Source organism: Taeniopygia guttata, chromosome 8 (genome assembly GCF_048771995.1).
Source record: "Taeniopygia guttata chromosome 8, bTaeGut7.mat, whole genome shotgun sequence".
Classification (NCBI taxonomy): Eukaryota; Metazoa; Chordata; class Aves; order Passeriformes; family Estrildidae; genus Taeniopygia; species Taeniopygia guttata.
Window position 1 is genome coordinate 9,625,987 of NC_133033.1, and position 17,550 is coordinate 9,643,536.

At 41.4% G+C, this 17,550-nt stretch overlaps 1 protein-coding gene across 2 annotated transcripts in view; it reads left to right on the forward strand.

Annotated features, from left to right (window-relative positions):
• Positions 1 to 17,550, forward strand: part of EIF2B3 (eukaryotic translation initiation factor 2B subunit gamma) — a 98,831-nt gene that overhangs the window by 72,429 nt on the left and 8,852 nt on the right. For both annotated transcript variants that reach the window (XM_002193632.6, XM_030278875.4), the window contains 3 exons: positions 1,065 to 1,142; positions 1,842 to 1,990; positions 15,683 to 15,786. In XM_002193632.6, coding sequence (XP_002193668.2) covers positions 1,065 to 1,142; positions 1,842 to 1,990; positions 15,683 to 15,786 — 331 coding nt within the window. The remainder of the gene's footprint in view (positions 1 to 1,064; positions 1,143 to 1,841; positions 1,991 to 15,682; positions 15,787 to 17,550) is intronic.

A 17,550-nucleotide genomic window follows, 5' to 3' on the forward strand; every position in this document is an offset into this window, starting at 1 on the left:
ATCCTGGGTGGCCAAGCAGCATGTGCAGAGCTCCACACCAGCCCCAACACATGCTGCCTCTCATTCAGCCATACAGTTTGCTGTGACACAGACCTCTTAGCCCTCATTCACCCTGTGTTCCTTTGACTGCCATCTCTGTCCTACCAAAAGACATCATACATTGCATCATACATACATCCTGCCAGTAACTGTAGCCCTGTGTCTGTGCATTGCTGCAAGGCTCCCACCTCCCCTAACATCCCTGTCCTGCTGTCATCACTTCTTCTGTGCTGTGTGACCTTGGCTTCAGCCTGATGCCAGGAGATGAAGAATGCCTCAGGCTGCTCTTTCACCCACAAAAGGAACGATGGAGTGATAACCTATCCTCCTACAATGCTACCTCCCCTTCCTTTCAGGAGCCATTTCAAAATTGCTCTCCACAGATTTGTTCTTGGCTACCTCTCAGGCTGTGTCTCTATTACCATTGCTGCTCTGTCTGCTTATCTAACACCTGCCTTCTCCCTGTCGAGAGCCTTTTCTTGTGCACCTTTCTATCATCTGGAATAGCCACTTGATCAACTTTAGTTTCTTTCTACTTAGACATCTGAAATACAATTTTGTTGCCCATGCCTCAGAATACTATCTCACAGAGTGGGCTGGACACAGTCATCTTTTTATGCCAGTTTATTCATTTATATTTGTTATTACTTGCTTCCCTCCCTTGCTTTACTGCACTTTACTGCAGTGTTTTACACGCTGAGCTGCATTAGGAATGGCACATGCTGCACATTGTGGTAACATACAGGATATCACTGTGCTCATCTGGAGCCAGCTGCTGCAGATCCACAAGTGGGAAGCTGAGTTGAAAGGAGACATGTAGTGCACTGTGGTAGCAGTGTACCTGTCTCCTTTACAAAAGTGGGAGATGATAAATCACACATAGCTGGTGGACATTTGAAATACAGTAACCTACCTTTTCCCATAAGTTAAAATGTTTATGGCAAATACACTTGTGCAATGGAAACCAAAGCCATCTGTGATACAGCACTATCATGTTAATTTGTGATGTGGGTTTTTTCATGTAGGTTCCCAAATTATTGCTTAATCTGGGTCTGGAAGAGTCATTGATTCATGGGTCTGCACAGATCACTGATAGAGGCATGGTAAGTGTTGCCTTTTCCCATCTCTGTTCTTTTAGTAGTCTGCAACCACTTTGTTTCAAGAACTGCGTGCTAAAATTCATTATTGGAAGTGAAGCCAAGTTCTGAAGTGTGGAATGGTGGAACATAGGTGATACAGCCCAAAGTCTTCTGTAGGCTCACCCATGGGTTTCAGCCTTTCAGTCTCTCTCTTTCAAAATGTTTGGTAAAAAGTCTAGCTTAGTCCCAAGTCAGACACTGCAGCCTCTTGTTCCCTAATGGCAGTTCCTGGTAGTTGAGCAGTTTGCCTCCCTAAGGACACCAAACCCAGAAAGGATCAGTATTTTAGCTTTGCTTCTTGCTAATGTGTTTTGGTTGAATGCCAGCTTCAAGCCTCCCTTATAACAGGTCTCACAGGGCAAACCTGAGTGAAACCAGTGAGTACCAGCAGGAATGTGCCTATCATGCTTACCTTTCTGCATGAGGCCTACAGAGCCAGATCCACTGATGGAGTTTTACCAAGCTAATAGACCTTGGGAAGACTGTCTGTCTGTGGGGTGGGGCCTAAATTTTCAGGTCTTACCTCTGCCAAGGATCCCTCAGGGTAGAGAAGGGTAAACTTTATTGATGAGTGGTTGAGACGTGCTTTGGGAGGGGTGTATGGAGAATATATATCAGAGAGCTCCATATACTTTTGCTAGTTTCTGTTCTTTTCTTCCCTAGATTGGATCAGACAGTATCATTGGATCATCCACACAAATTGGAGAGAAGACATCCATCAAACACTCCATCATCGGCAGCATGTGTACCATAAAAGACAAAGTTAAGATAACAAACTGTATCATCATGAATTCTGTTACAATTGAGGAAGGGTAGGTTACCTTTTTGTACCTTAGTTCCCTAAATATGCAGTTTCGTTTTCTAGGTAGATCCTGAGTCAGTAGTTTCTGTCCTGTAAGGTATCCTCAGCCAGAAGAGATTATACCAGGGGGTGTGTTTCCAAAGACCAAGTCATAAATAAGTCTCTATAAGCAGTCCAGAAGTGCACAAGTGAAATGAACTAAGAGTCTTGGAACATAAATGTCTTCTTTTTACAATAGATCCTGTAATCTTCAGAATGTGTAAGTAAGTGGATGTATGAGTCTGTATGACCTTGTGTGTTATTCTTACAAGTGTAATTTTAATGGCTGGATCAATGAGTATCCCTAAAATATTTGAGGCACAAAGCATTATTTGAAGTGGTATGCTTGCCAGCTCGAAATATTCTCACATTTAAACATTACAGCCTCACCTAAAATGTAATTTTCTTTGGCCCTTTTCTTTGTCATCCTGCAGCCTTTACTTTACTATTGCCTGTGCTGAGTAATAGAATAAATTAATAAACTTTTCAAAGAGAGAATCTGCCAGCTAGTAGAGTTTTCTCACGCACTAAAGACACTGACTAAATAGTTAGCCTTGAGCTGTACATTTCCAAATGTGGGAAAAGTGGCCTGTCTGTAATTGTTGATGTCTGCATGCCCCCATCTTTCCATACATGCTGGCTTCCTGTGGATGTCAGTGGAAAGGAAACTGCTGATTGAGTCTGTGCAGACCTGTATAAATTCTCTGCTCCTTCATGGCTTGAGGTTTGCTTAGGGCCTCAGGAAAAAGGCCAAACTCTTAAAAAATGCCAAGTTGGCTCTGAAAGTTGCATATCTGAAAAACATAAAACCCCAAAGGATGTGGGGTCTATGGAGGATACTACTGTTACATAACTAAATTACAGGTAAGTATGGTACCTTACCACAAAGTGTTTGTCTTTAATAGAAATCCACAGTAATTTCAAGCACATCATAAATCAGAATTCCATTGAGTATAGAAAATAGCTGGTTTCCAGTTCAATCACAGATGGATTCAGTATGGCTGTATCACAAGCACTACTGTCATAAAAAGTAGGGGAACCTCTCTCATTTGATCATGAGAGCCTCTCATTTTGATTAATGAATTGATGCCACAATCATAATGGTATGGTTTTGCATATGAGGTCAGCAGCTCTACCATTAAATTGCAGAGGCAGCTAAGTGTATAAATAGCACTCTTTTTATGAAGAGTCCCAAATCATCTTGTGTTTGTCTGCATTGGCATTTAGTAGTGTTCTAAATCCTAAATCGATCCCAGAGCTGTTATGTTAAGCATTTCACAAAATTCCACAAGCATCGTAAAGTTGGTGATATATTATTTTTAAGAGAGATAAACTGACTTTTGGGGTAACATTTTTGTGAATTTTAGAAAACAATGTAATCCCTAGTCACTCTTGGTGAAAACAATATAGCCACCAAAGAGTGAAAAACCTCACAGTCCCAAGGGTTTGACCCCCTTTAGCTGCTCTGTGGTTACTGCACACTGATGCACTGGAGTCAAATTTGTAATTATTCCTCTCCAGCCGGAATTAAGACCATAGACCCTGGATCTTTATTGCAAAGAATACTGTAATTAATATTTTGTAGATCTGCACAAATACTGAGCTGATAAATTATTTCTTATTGCATTATGGTAAGTCTTAAGATTAGAGGGGCATGAAGTCATGCATACACAGGTAGTGAGAAACAGAAATACTCTAGCTGCTGGGTTTTGTTGGAAGAAGCCTTGCTTGCACTGAAGGATTTCTATGTATTTTTTTAATGTATTTTGACCCTCTTTCATTACTTTGGTTAAATCTGATGGATTTTTGTTAAAATGCTAATCATTCTTACTTGTGTGGATGGATCCATTTGCAACAGGTGGATAAATTATATGTGGTTTTGCTTTAAACTGTCCACAGTGGACAACTCCTTATAAACACCTCTTCTCCCAAGTGTCTCTAAAACAGCTCAGGCTTTATCTAATCACAGCTTCAGAAAATGTCTTAATCTTTAATTGGAAAATCAGTATGTGTTAGCTGATATGGGTCAAAATGAACATAATAAAGTGCCTTGACAGATCTAATTAATTTTTTTTATTGCACAGCAGATGTCCTACAAGTAAGGCAGTTTTACCAACTAAGGTAGTGTATATTAGAATTCTGAAATTGCATTGAGAAATGGATAAAAACTGTGTTATTTAAAGAATATACATTTTTATGCTGACATGAGCAGCTCAACCAGACTAATGGTCTACTATAATAATGCCCAAGTCAAATGTGAATGGTAACTGAAGGCCATTCTCAAGAGTGTTCATTGCAATAACACCAACTTGCAGCAGTAGGCTGAGAAGATTGCAGTAGGACACTTATTATGGAAAAGACAAAGGTGTATAGATAACTCAGAAGAAATAAAGATCAGCTAAATCTTCTCTTTTAAAATTGGGATACTGGGAACAACCAAATGCAAAAATTGCTCTGCATTCTAAGTTCATTTATCAAGAGCTACATGGCACTGCCTTGGTATTTCCATGACTTCTAGCTTCTCTGGGTTGAATCTTCCTTTTTTTTCCCATCTCAGCTGCAAAAGTGATCAGCAGCTTTAGTTTACTATGTCAATATACAAATAGCAAAACAAAATGAACAAACAAAACTCACCAAAAACAAAATTAAAAATGTTTGTCTCTTGGTAGTTCTCCTATAATGTGATTGAGGATCCTGTGCCATAATTCCTGCAGGGTCAAGATCCACAAATTATATCTCCAAAGCAGAAAAAAAAATTTAATAGCCTCACAGCTGGTGTTTAATACCAGCTTCTGAAATGGATAAATTCTTGCTGTGTAGGTGGGAACACCACAAGGTGCTTAGAACAAAACCAGGTATCTCTTATTAGGCAGTGGTTGCCTCATTTTTGGCGGAACAGAGGTCATGGCCTAGGTGATGATAACTTTCCCAACTGAATGGATCAAGTAACTGGGGTTAGTTTGGATAGTCCATTGCATACTGTTTGCAAATTATGACCTGTCCTCTAGCAATGGCTGGTGCATTTGATACTCTGTAGTACCAGAAGCTGGGTTTGTTTGCTTTGGTGTGTAGGGCTTCTATTACATTATATATGTCTCCTGTGAAGTGATTTGAGTAGATATGAATCCCCCCTTAGAAGAGATTACAGGGGATTAAAGAAGTTAGTAACAGGGGAAAATAATTGGTAGTCCTTTCTTAATGTGTTTCCCACTGTGCAGCTAATTCTTCCATCAATGAGACAATAAAATAGCAAAGATTACATATGTGCTGAATGATGGACGTACTTGACCAAGCTGGGAGGGATGTAATTTATACAACAGCTCAAGTGCTGAGAGATGCTGACTGCCCAGGTGACAGGCTGCAGTGGCAAAACACTTCTTTTTTTCCCTCTGGATGGCTCCCTAGAGCTCAGTGACAAATGACTGCACTGAGTTACATAGTTGGAGAAAATCTACTAATTGAGCTAAAATCATAATTTGCTTGAAAACCTTGTCTGTGTGGATGTTCCTGCAGTAGCTGTGTGTGCCCTTCGTCTCTGTAGAGGCCTGACTGCCCCTTCTCTTTGCTCTGTTTTCGTCAGGAGTGAAGCAGCACAAGAGACTCCCTGGATTGCTGCATCTTTGGTGCACGAGTCCCCTCATTGTAGCTCTCTTGCAAAGGGGCACTGTGTAACACCTACAGACTGACTGAAGCTTCCCATTTGCAAATGAAAAGTAATACCTGGTAGATTTAAACCCCTGATAAGCATGGCTGGCAAGCTGATCACAGTAGATGAGGAGAAGGCTGAGGTACTCAACCACTTTTTTTGCCTCTTTCTTTATTGTCAGTCTCTCTTCCCACACCTCTCAACTTTATGGACCATAATACATATGATCAGATGTAATACTGATCAGAGTGCTGGAGCACTTCTCCTGTGAGGACTGAAAGAGTAGGGGCTGGTCAGAAGAGAAGGCTCCAGAGACCTCTCTGAACTTAAATGGGACTTATAGGACTGACAGTTACAAACTTCAGCTCAGCCTCCTGCAATAGGACAAGGGCTAATGGCTTTAAACTAACAGAAGATAGATTAGATATAAGGAAGAAATTGTGTACTGTAAGAGTTTTGAGGCACTGGCACAAGTTGCCCAGAGGAGCTGGTTCTCTCCCATCCCTGGAAATGTTCAAGGCCAGGCTGAATGGGGCTCTGATCAACCTGCTCTAGCTGAAGATATCCCTGCTCATTTAAGGAGGTGTGGAATACATAGCCTTTAAAGGTCCCTTCCAATCCAAATTACTCTATGGTTCTATAATGTTTTTTCATTTGGTAGAGTTAGGCACACTTAGCTGTTTTGAAATGAGACCTAGATATGGATGGATTAATTTTGTTTCAGGTTCCTGTTCTGGATTTTGTTTCAGCAGTTAGTTTGTTGGTTTTTATCAAACACTGGCTTTATTTTTACCATTCTTGTTGTTTTACTTAGTTTGCTACCTTCTGGCAGCAGGAACATCTAATTGCTCTGGTCACACAGGACCTTGTGCTGAAGCACTCTGAGCATTACAAATAATATTAACAGGAAAAACATGTTGAATCCTTTATTCCATCCCTGTAGATAAATATTTCGAAATCTCTTGTTTGTTAGTAAAACTATTCCACTGTATACACTTACGGAAAGGAGCTTGGCCATTTTATGTGCACATTATATCCTTTTTCCTTGGTCATGGAAAATTAATGTTTCCCTGGTAAAGATTATGGGGAAGGAACTGTTTAGTAGGGAAAATAATCTGGTCTTTGGACTATTTAGAGGTTAGTTGAGAAGGCAAGTGTTAAAAGCTCGAATAAATACTGAGTCTGCTGTAAGCCATGCTTTGAAAAGGTCTTGTTGACATGGTGGTAGTCAGTACCATAAGGACTCTGTGGTAGATATAGTCTGAAATGAAGTATTTTGCTGCTTTTATTTTTTCATGAAAATACAGGAAAGCATTCTGCTTCAAATGATGATTTTATGGAAATGATAAATAGGTTCCTCTGATTATCAGAGAGAGCAAACGGCCCAAGATTTTCTTCTAGATTTCACCTCCACAGCAAGAAAGTACCTTCAGATCTTCACAGAGCAACCAAGGAAGCTAAACTTGACTCACCTGTAATTTTACCAGAAAAACAGTATCCCAAACCAGGATTTGCAATGAGAAAAGGAGAGAGGTCCCTCCAGAAAGGAGTTTGCAGCAGACAATTGGCAGATAGCCTTGATGCAGTGGACATTTGGTTCAGGAACTGTAAGAGTGGGGTTGCAGGTGTGACTGAGATTAAGTTTGTGCAGGGGCAGGAATTATTGAACAATAGCCTCATATCTTTGCTTGTAAAGTTTACAGGATGTTGTTGTAAGCATACTACCCAAAAGGACTGAACTGAACTGCTGAAGTTCCCCATGTGGCACACAGCTAAAGTTACCTTTTGGAAAGGGAAGGGGTTAAAAAGGCAGATATGTTTTGGGTCAGGCTGCATTGTAAAGCCAGCAAATTGCAAAGTGTTGCAGCATCAGGAAACTTGGAAGGCAAGGGAGGTGCCACCAAAGGCTTTGAGTTACAAACGGCAGGGACGTGATGTGAGTTGAGGACAGAGGGAAAGTTAGAAGAGTCCCACAGGAAGATGTGGTAAACCTTGGAGTTCTGACTCCCTGGGCAGAAGGAACAGGCTGAAGTAAAAATTAGTGTGAGGGACTAAAGTACCAAGATATGTGAAGAAAGAACTGGCACCAAAAATGTTTTGTCAGCCAAAACTAGCATCGTCCTTCTTCAGTCATGTGAAGACAGTAAGTTATGCACTGGATTTTGTTAAAGGTGTTCTGGCTACCTGTCTGAAAGTAGGTGGACAGATGCTGTAATTCTGCTCAGTGAAGGGACTGGAGAGAGACTGCATGTGACTGGTTAAGGCTGCTCTAGTTTACCACATGTCTTCAATTTAGTGCTACTTTGTATGAGAAAACGTGCAAAGGAAGAAAACAACAAGCAAGGGGAACTGGATTGACTACTAACTGCAGATTGATTGTGAAGTTTATTGGTTGTTTCCTCAATAGTGCCAAATCAGCACCTGACGTAGAAGCAGTCAGCAGTTTGAAACAAGTTGTAATTAAAACCAGGGTGGAATTGCATCTTTATAGAGGTTCAGTGCATAAGTAGTCTTTGTCCCCTTGGACGGTGGCAGTACAAAGGAATGATCCTATTGCCAAGGTAACATATTTTATAGTACATAACCTCATGAAAAGAAATGAGGAGGTGAAGTTGTTTCCATCACCATAGCTTGCAAACCTGAGAATAAAGATCTGCTTGTGCTCAAATTCTGAAGGGTTTTATATCTTGAACCATTTTTTAAGATGGTGTTGTCTCCTGAGCACTTTATCTCACACTGCTAATTGGCTCCCTGCTTCCCTAGAACGAAGAACGAGTTTAGAATAGATATTGCAGAGAACACATGAAAAGTGAGTGCTTCATTCAGAAAAAGCACATACTCATCTTAAATATATGGATAAAATATGTCATGGATATGGATAAAAATTAAATTCATTAAGAAAACTATAAGTATTGTAGTCCCTGCCTGTAAAAAGGGGTCTTATTTCTCTTGATTATGTAGCAGTTTTGTCCTTTCTGTCACACCTCTTGATTTTAATCTGTTAGCATTTTTGGTCAGGAATTATAATTTTAATTCTACTATTTAATTCACTGTATATGCTATGTAAGATACTGAATAGAAAGACAACCTCTGGCCAGCAGAGTTTGCTTTCAGGAAGATAAATTGAGGAAGAAAGTGCAAAGTAGGAAACTAGTAAGTAGGAAGTGGTGGAGCTACTTGCGGAACTGGTTTTCAATTACTTTCAACTGAAGTAAAATTCTACTGTAGCTAATGTATTGAGGAAATTTCTCATATAATAACTGTTATCTTGTGAGTGTCTGAAACATCATTACTAGCAGCTCCTCAAAAAAATTTTTCTTCTGGCTAGCTTCCTGGTACATCAGTCTCTCTTAAATAAATCACCTCTTCTTTAATCTCAGATGCAGATGTTTCCCTTATAGTGCAGGGAACTCGTCCCAGTTTTCCAAACGTCTTCTACATCAAATGTTGACTTAAAGCACAGATGAGTCCTGAAAAGTGGCATTTTAAAATATCTCCTCTCACTCATTCTGCTGATTTGCTTCTTCAGGTGGACAGGATTATGTCTGACTTCAGAGCTATAAATAAGTTTCTCTCTCCTGCTAACCACATGGCTCCAATCGAAGAGTATGGAGATTTTTCACAAACAGCTGACGGCTGTTGGATTTTGGTGGGAATCTGGGTGTGAATGTCTCTGATGCTCTTTAAAGTCTTCTCCCACCTGGGTATGGCAGCGGAAGAAATTATCACATTGTGCCTCTTAAGTTCCTGAGGAGACAAGAGTTCAACAAGTTCAGCTTGGATCTAAGAAGGCAGGTTCATTTGTAAGGGTGGCATTTACAAAAACTTTTTCCATGTCAACCTAACTCACATGATATGGAAACTGACTTAACAAGTAATGTCTTCTGAAAGGCTACAGCTCTCAGCCCAGAACCGTGCTTCAAAAACCCCAGAGAAGGTGTCCTTTTACTGTGCCTGTTACCTCGCTCAGTCTGTGTGAGCTGGTGGGAAAGTGAAGCAAACCGAGAGGTGGTAGTGAACATAAAATGTTTCTGCTTTGTTTCCTTCACATAGACATGAGTAGCTTTTCATGGCCTTCAGTGAAGTGTCTGTAAAATCATATGGAACCTGGCCTACAACTCCCACTCTGCAAAAGAGAATCCAGAGGGTGGTCAGTTTTCCTGTGTGTGGTGTTTCCCTGTGTAAACTCCTTGAAGCATACTTTTGCTGAAGTGTGCAACCCTGAGCTTGCAGCTATATAAAAGACCACCAATTTGCTTGTTCCAAGATCAGCTGGATGTAACTGAAGTTTCGGAGGTGAGGCATGACCTTCCTGGCGACCTCCCCCCGCACCCTAAGTTTCGCTTAATAAAACACATTAAGGTATGTTTGAGACAATCCTTTAAGGTCAGTTGAACTTTCACTGGAAAATACGAGTGCTGGCAAGTATATGCAATATGTAATGCAAAATGTTTAGGGTGTGGGGAAGAAGTGTAAAGGAGCCATACCACAGTGATGAGCTTGGCTAGAAAAGAGACATGAAACAAGTTCCTTAGTGAAAACACCCTCAGAGACGGGCAAAGAATTTAGAGGGGTAGAATGATTTTGTTACCCCCAAGGGGAAAAACAGGAGATCAAAGGCCAAATTCACTTACGAATGCTTGCTTTGAAATACATCTATAAATTATAGCGTGTACTGCTGGCATCTATTGTAGGCTTTGGTATTTACTTGAATGTATAACGTGAGATGCATAGTGCCTGGAGTTCTTGTGTTTGTGTGTAAAAGTGTGTTGGTGTAAAAATGTATTGGTGTGGAAAGCATGTTGGCAAAGGCAACATTTCATGTTCCCAAGTTCCCTAGTAGTGTTTTTGCCTCTCCTCTGTTTTTCCATGGTCTTTGTGCCTCATGCCTGTGATCATGAGTCCCAGTCACCAGCTCACTAGCTAGCAGGGGATTCCTTCAGGGGTTGCTGGTAGGTTTTAGAGCTCTCCCTGATTCCTTGCCACTTCTTAGAGTTGTTAAGGTGCCTGTGGTGGCTGTTATCTCCTCGGTCAGGGCAGAAGGGGATGTTGCTCCCAGGGGAATTCGCATCTGTTACCCCTCAGTCAGCAAAGTAGCTGCTGAGGCATGTCACCCTTTGCTTTTAACTCCCGCGTCAGTCTCTCCGTTTCGCAGCTCATCGGGAGGCACACAAGACCCAATTGCTTGGCAGGCAGAGCGGTACCAACAGGCTGTCCTAGGCTTTGTGCTCCAGGCTTTCTTTCTTGTGAGTCTACAGTTTTAAGCATTGCATTATGGACACCTCATTTGCTTTGCTGCCCAACAGAGATTATGTCGGGGTTTTGGCACAACTGGATTAAAGTACCAGGCCTGGATAACTTCCATTGGCATTTCAGGAGATTTGCTGTAAGGCAAACCTGTGACATTCATACCTTCCTAAGCTTGCACAACCAGGGCGAGAGCTGCAGTTGAGGTCTTGACCTCAGTTACTTAAGCCCCTTTCTCCCAGGAGCGTTCATCACTTTAATCACAGAGTCCTAAATAATCAGTGGGTAGCCTGTAATTAGGGGGTTGTGTCTTGGACTCCTGCTGCCTGCTCCCGGTGTGCTGAGCACTGCGTATTTTGATTTCCCATTCCCCCAAAGGATGTTTGATCTCAGATTTACACTTCAGAAAATTAAGAAGGGTACGGCACCTCGGTCCCCTGGCAATCTTCCTGATTTCAGTGGTAGGTGCCTTGCTTTGCCTGAGTATCACAGTGCTGCAGCGATTGACACACTTGATTTAAGAGTTTGATTTATAGACCGATACTCAGGCTGAAAGTCAGCAGTTCCAGGGCTGCATAAATCAGCCTGTCTCTGGGATTAATACTTCCTTATTTATAATTTCGACAGGAGATGGAATTCTTTCCCAATTCTTTACATTTCTTTCAGATGTAATCGACCACCCTGTCCTTTGGTTTAAAGCTATGTGACTTTGCCACAAATAGAGGGAGGGGAAAGTAAGCTGAGTCCAGGAATTGCTGTGCTATAAAAGCTCCATATTGTGTGCTCTTGGACTTTGCTTTCTCCCAGCTTCCTTCAAGCCCACACAAGAGATGGACTTGAGGTTTTTTTGGCTTTCTTCCCCTCCCCCCCTCCCTCCATACATGCGCTGACCTTTTAGAAAAATAAATAAAAGATAAAGAAGGACCTGGAATGTTGCAGAATGTGTGTACATTTTGCTCTCTGTTGTTTTCTGCTGGGATTAGTTGTTTACAATGGGGGAGAGAGGGAGGGCAGAGGAAGGGAGGTCTGTGGCCTTAACTGAAATTAGTGGCATTTCAGAGTGATCTTGTTAGGTGGTCTGCAGTTTAAAGACCTAAATCCTTGTAATCCCCCCATGCCTCCTTGGCCACTACTCCTTTTGCTCTTGTTCTCTCACTTTCAAAAAAACCCACCCCAAAGTCGGGCTCTGTCTCTCAGATGCAGGCACGTAGCGGACACACAGACATAGGTACACATGCTCTCATATGCTCCCATTTACACGTTGTACCTGTAGAACAAATTAATGCTTTAGCTACATCTGTTGCCACTACAGGACTGGGCTTGTAAAATGCTCTCTCTAAAATGCAGATGTACACTGAATATTTTTATTTATTTTCTGAAAAACACCCAGCTGCCAGACTTTCAGTTTGTGATTACACTTAAAACAAATTCAAATTGAAATTTCAGCCGTAAATCAAATGCCCCAAATTAGTTCCTCTTGTGGGTTTGAACATGCTCTTTGGATTTTAAGGTCAGGAGATATCCGTTTTCACCGTGCTGAAAAGTTTAAAAATATACTACATTTTCAGGGGAAAAAATAAATATGGTTTGCATTATAAAGCAGTACATCAATGTGTGTGTATGCGCACACACACCAGAGTTGATGAAGCTGGATGCTGGCAGAGCACCTTTGAGGGCTAATAGCACCTAATTGTTATGGAAGGCAGGAACTGTGGTGGCAGTTTAGTTAAGGAGACTACAGCAGTGCCCTGAGATTTGATATTTACCCTGTAAGAGAATAAAAGTTTATTCCTTACTTTTCAACTTGAAAAAAAATAGTAAAAATTAAATAAACACACAAAATACTTCTCTTGGCAGGCTTTATAACTTTTTTTTTTAAAGAAAAAAGGCATTTACAAGTGGTTTCAAAATGGCTGTGTTACATCTGTCAGCGGGTGAAGGGAACACCCACAAATTGTGTTTTTATCTCTTGAAGTTTTGTTCCACTTGAGCAATAAAAGCCGGATTTGCTGCTGGTTTGTGTGATTGGGGTAATCTGAGCATTGAGTATGGCTTTAAAACTTCTGCAGTTGGTTGGGTTTATAAGTTTTAAGAAACTCCTGGGGTGGTGGAGTTCTTGGGTTTTGTTTTACCCTGGCACTAGGGAAGGGTTGATTTGCAAGCACCTGGCACAGACAAGTTCATCTTGGTTCCCTGGCCTGTCCCTCCCAAAAAATGGTTTGGCAGGAACCCCCATTATCTTTGATGTTAATGTCATCAGCAGTTTCTTGGTTACAATGCTATTCTTTCTCGGGGAGTTGAAAGCCAATGCTCAAGTAGGCTCTGAACACACATGCGGTATTCTCCAGCCTGAGCTCCAGACCGACAGCTTAAATCCCCTCTCTTTTAGGGAATATCCTCCTTCATGAGGGTAATGCTGAGAGGTGTAGTGCACTCACAGCTGCTCTCATGCTCAGGAGAAGTGATAGATGGTGGGAACCTGACAGTTTGCAGGGGAAAGCTTTCATCTGACTGGCTCAAAGCAACAGAGGAGGAGGTATGCTGGAGCACACGTTCTGGATAGGAGCCATTTCAGTGGGAAATAAGCAACTTCTCCCATTCCCTTCACTAGTCCTGTTGAAAGCTAAGTCAGGATGGCAGCAGTGGGCAGTCCTGCTTCCAGTGATCCCTTCCCTAGCCTGGCATAAATGTCAAATTGCTTTTGCTCTCAGCAGCTGCTGTTGCACAGGACAATGGCCTGAGCCACTGTGTAGGCACATGAGGCTATTGGAAAGGAGGCAGATTGTGACAGTGTGAGAGCAAAGACAGGCAGGGGTCTGCTGTGTATCTTTGCCGCTTTTTATCTTATTAACATGTTAGTAAAAACCATGCTAAGGCAACCTGAGCTGGTTGCTTGTAGAATAATTGCTCATATTGCCTCCTTATAGGTCAGCAGAGGGGGAGTTTAAGTGAGTTAAAAGAATAATTGTTCAGAGGGGACAGTCTGTTCACAGGGGGTTGTAACTGTGAACCAGTGCAACTGAGGTCCAGTTTTATTGCTTTTACTCCTGCAGAATTAATGGTGGTTTTGTGGGGCAGATGGTTTCTGCTCTGACTCACACAAGCAACAGAATTGTAATACGTTTAATGATAAATTCTTTGTTCTAGATAATAGTGTTGTGTGAGCAGGAAAGTACTATGAATTAATTTTGGGATCAGCGGTCTGGAGTGAGGATCGATGTTTCACTCTTCTGAGTACCTCAGCTGACTAGTGTTCTATTCAATACAGAAGTGAGGCTCAGGGCTTTGACCTGATACCAAAACTCCTTTGTTAATTCAGACTCCAGGCTAAGAGTTCTGTCCACAAGCCAGCTTCATGATGCACTGCAGCCGTGCTTAACTAGTGCAGAGAGTAGTGGTGGTATCTGTAACCAAGGTGGGGAATGGCTGCAGGTCATTAAACTGTGCGACTCACTGTGCATAGAAGGTCATTGAAGCCAAAAACTTCTGGTTTTGACAGAGATCAGTTGTTGGACTGATAATATCCACAGTTATTGTAATTAATATTGACAGAAATACTGGGAAGCAGATATGAGATGCTATGGTTCACAGTAGGATTAATACTGAGTTATCTAGGAGGAGCAGATTACCTGCATCTCTCCAGGGTTATAGATCTCACTTATACCCTCTTCCCAATCAGCTGATTTTGATGAGTGTTAGTATTTTTAGATACATCTTAGCTATGTTTTCTGTCCTTCAATGACTCCTGTCTACCTTTGCACATGTGAAAATAAGGAAAGAAATAATTTGATTCACAGCTATTTTCTTCTCTGTAGGTTTGAAAGAAATTACATTTAATGTTGTTTAACACAACATTAAATGTTGTGTTAAATGCATCATGCTGAGGGAATAGCATTTCAGGACACATCACAGATACTAGTTAAGATTGACAAGTTCCAGCTTTCTGGAAGAAGGGGTTCAGAGAAATGCAGTAACTCAGAATCTCTCAGCAGAGACATTACAAACCCAGCAGCTGGACTCTGAACTCCTTTCCTCTCTGGATGGTGGGATTGGCAGATTTGAAAGCTGGTTGTTACAGATTCAAATACATTTTGGAATAAGGTGGCTTTTGTTGAAGTTATATACTGTGTAGTATTTCAGATTTAGTGGTTTCAAAGGCAACATGAACATGAAGATACTCAAGGCAGGTAGTGTAGGTCTAGTGTGGGTTTCATTGGTTTTGTACTGCAGAATAATCATGTTTGGGTGCTTGAATGTAACATGAACAAAGCCAACCAGCTGAGCTATTGATCTGCCCCTACTCTCCACCTTTTCTTAGTGCCTGGCAAGTTGGAATGCATAAAACTGCTCAGCAAAATTTGCAAAGAAAGACTGTGCTGCTGCTCCTGTTTTTAACTGAGGAGCTGGGCAGAGAAGCCACCCCGGCAGTTACCCAGACTGTCTGTGGAAAATACAAGACTTGATCGAGGTCCCAGGTCTTTATTTATTCAGTTAAGTATTTATTCTGTTGAGGAAATACAGAGGAAGGCTGTTTTAACAGGAGGTAAAACTGCAAACTCTGTTTTCCAAACCCAATCTGACACCTGGCATTTTAGTTTTTCCAGCAACTGGGTGTAAGGATCACAAGAAGAATGGAGTTTTTGAGAAAGGTGCTGAACTGAACCTACTTACAGGATCATGTCACAGACTCATTAGATATTCCAGTGGATATCTTTATTTTATATCTGTCATTTAAATTATTTTCTTGCTTTGGTTGTGTTTATGTTGTAGGTGCTGTCTTCAGGGCAGTGTTATTTGTCATAATGCTGTGATAGAGAAGGGTGCAGACATCAAGGACTGTTTGATTGGAAGTGATCAGAGGCTGGAAAGCAAAGGTAAGTACAAAAGTTGTATTTACTGTGCATGTGTCATAATTTTCAGAACTTTTTCCTTGAGATTTTACTCCTGCTTCTTCATGAAGTGATGGTAAACTGTGGCAGTTCTACAGTGGGATGTCCTGTAATATCAGGATTTTTTTTTCATGGAAAGTACAGGTTCTTGGCATAAGTTCAGTGGTTTGCTCCTCTGAAGTTGGCAGCAAAGTTCTGTTGCTCTTATAAAGAACAAGACTGGGTGCTGAGACAGTCTTTTCCCAGAGACCACAATTAGATCAGCCTGAGGTTGTCCTCAGCAGGAGCCATTATTTTGACTAGTAATCTTTGTCAGTAAGAGGGGAAAAGCAGGCAAATCTATTGATCACACAAACATCCTTCTCTGTAGATGCTCCCAGCCCACAGTGCCAGTATGCTCCCATTCACTTTGCTCCAAGCAAAAGCTTGAGGTGGAACATCAGATTAGGAGCTGCTGTGCTTAGTAGGAAGTACAAGTACAGCTACGTTCACATCTGCTTTACTGCCATGAAGTACTATTTTGGGGCTTCAGAAAGGATACAGCTACGTGGCCCTCATTTATACAAAGTTCAGCCATCCAGTGGGAGTGCTCGTGGTGAGGGCTCAGTGGTAACCGCATGAGTGGAACTGTTGATTTCCTGCCCTAAGAGATAATGGGCAGGAAATGGCTGTTTCAGTGACTGCATCCCAAGCAGAGGCTTTTTAATGAATATTTATGGTTGGGGTTTGGCAGATCCCTGCTCCAGTGTGTGGACCGAGGACAAAAGTGAGTTCCTTTGCGGGCTCCATGTGAAGTTACTTAGTCAGATCAGGATTTATTTGCTTGCTTTGTCTTTGTGAATGGATTCCCAATTCTATGTGTCTTGATACAGGGCAGGGTTTGAACTTAATGTAGTATAGCATAACCTGTTGTCAGCTTCACATATGACAAATTTTCTTTAAATTGAAACTGAAAGTACAAGGGACTTATGAAAGCAAAGTATTGATCTTGCAGTTGCAAGTCTCTGATACTGCAGGTAACACAGTGAGTTCACTGTGGTCTTGGTCTCTGTGTGGCTGTGTCTACTCATAGCTTTGCCCATCACACCAGTCTGAATCAGTGTCCATTGTGCGGTTCATTGCCCCCTGTCATAGAGTCATTTAGGTTGGAAAAGTCCTTTTCATATCATCAAGTCTAACCATAAATCTAATGCTGCCAAGTCTACCATTAAGCCATGTCACTGAGTGCTGCATCTACACATCATGCCAGGAGAGATGACTTGGGGCATGTTTCGTTGTTAACCTGCAGTGTAAGCTATGAGGACATAGGGTGTAGATTTAGCTAATATTTTAGGAAACAGGAATATATTTGATTTCTTTAGTAGATTATGCCAAACAGAAATATCACCCTTTGACCTTGATCACAACCGCTTCAGAAGTATCTTCCAGAGTGCAGATTCTAGTCTGGTTGATTGTATTATGAAAACTGATTTTTCTTCTTGATTGTGATTGTCATCCTTGTCTGAATATTTTTCAGTGTCTGTAGATGTATTTGCAGGGAGAGTAACAGAGCTGTTACTCATGGATCATTTGCCTGTTCTTGAGAGTCTGCTGCTCCCCTCCCCAAAGTTTAAACCCACTTCTTGGGTTAACTAGAGGCTGGTGGCCCTCCAGTTAAACTGTTTAGAAATGTATGATTGACATTACCAGAGACATATTCAGGTAGATTATAAATACACCATTATGCTGGGCAAATGTTGTAAAGCCTCG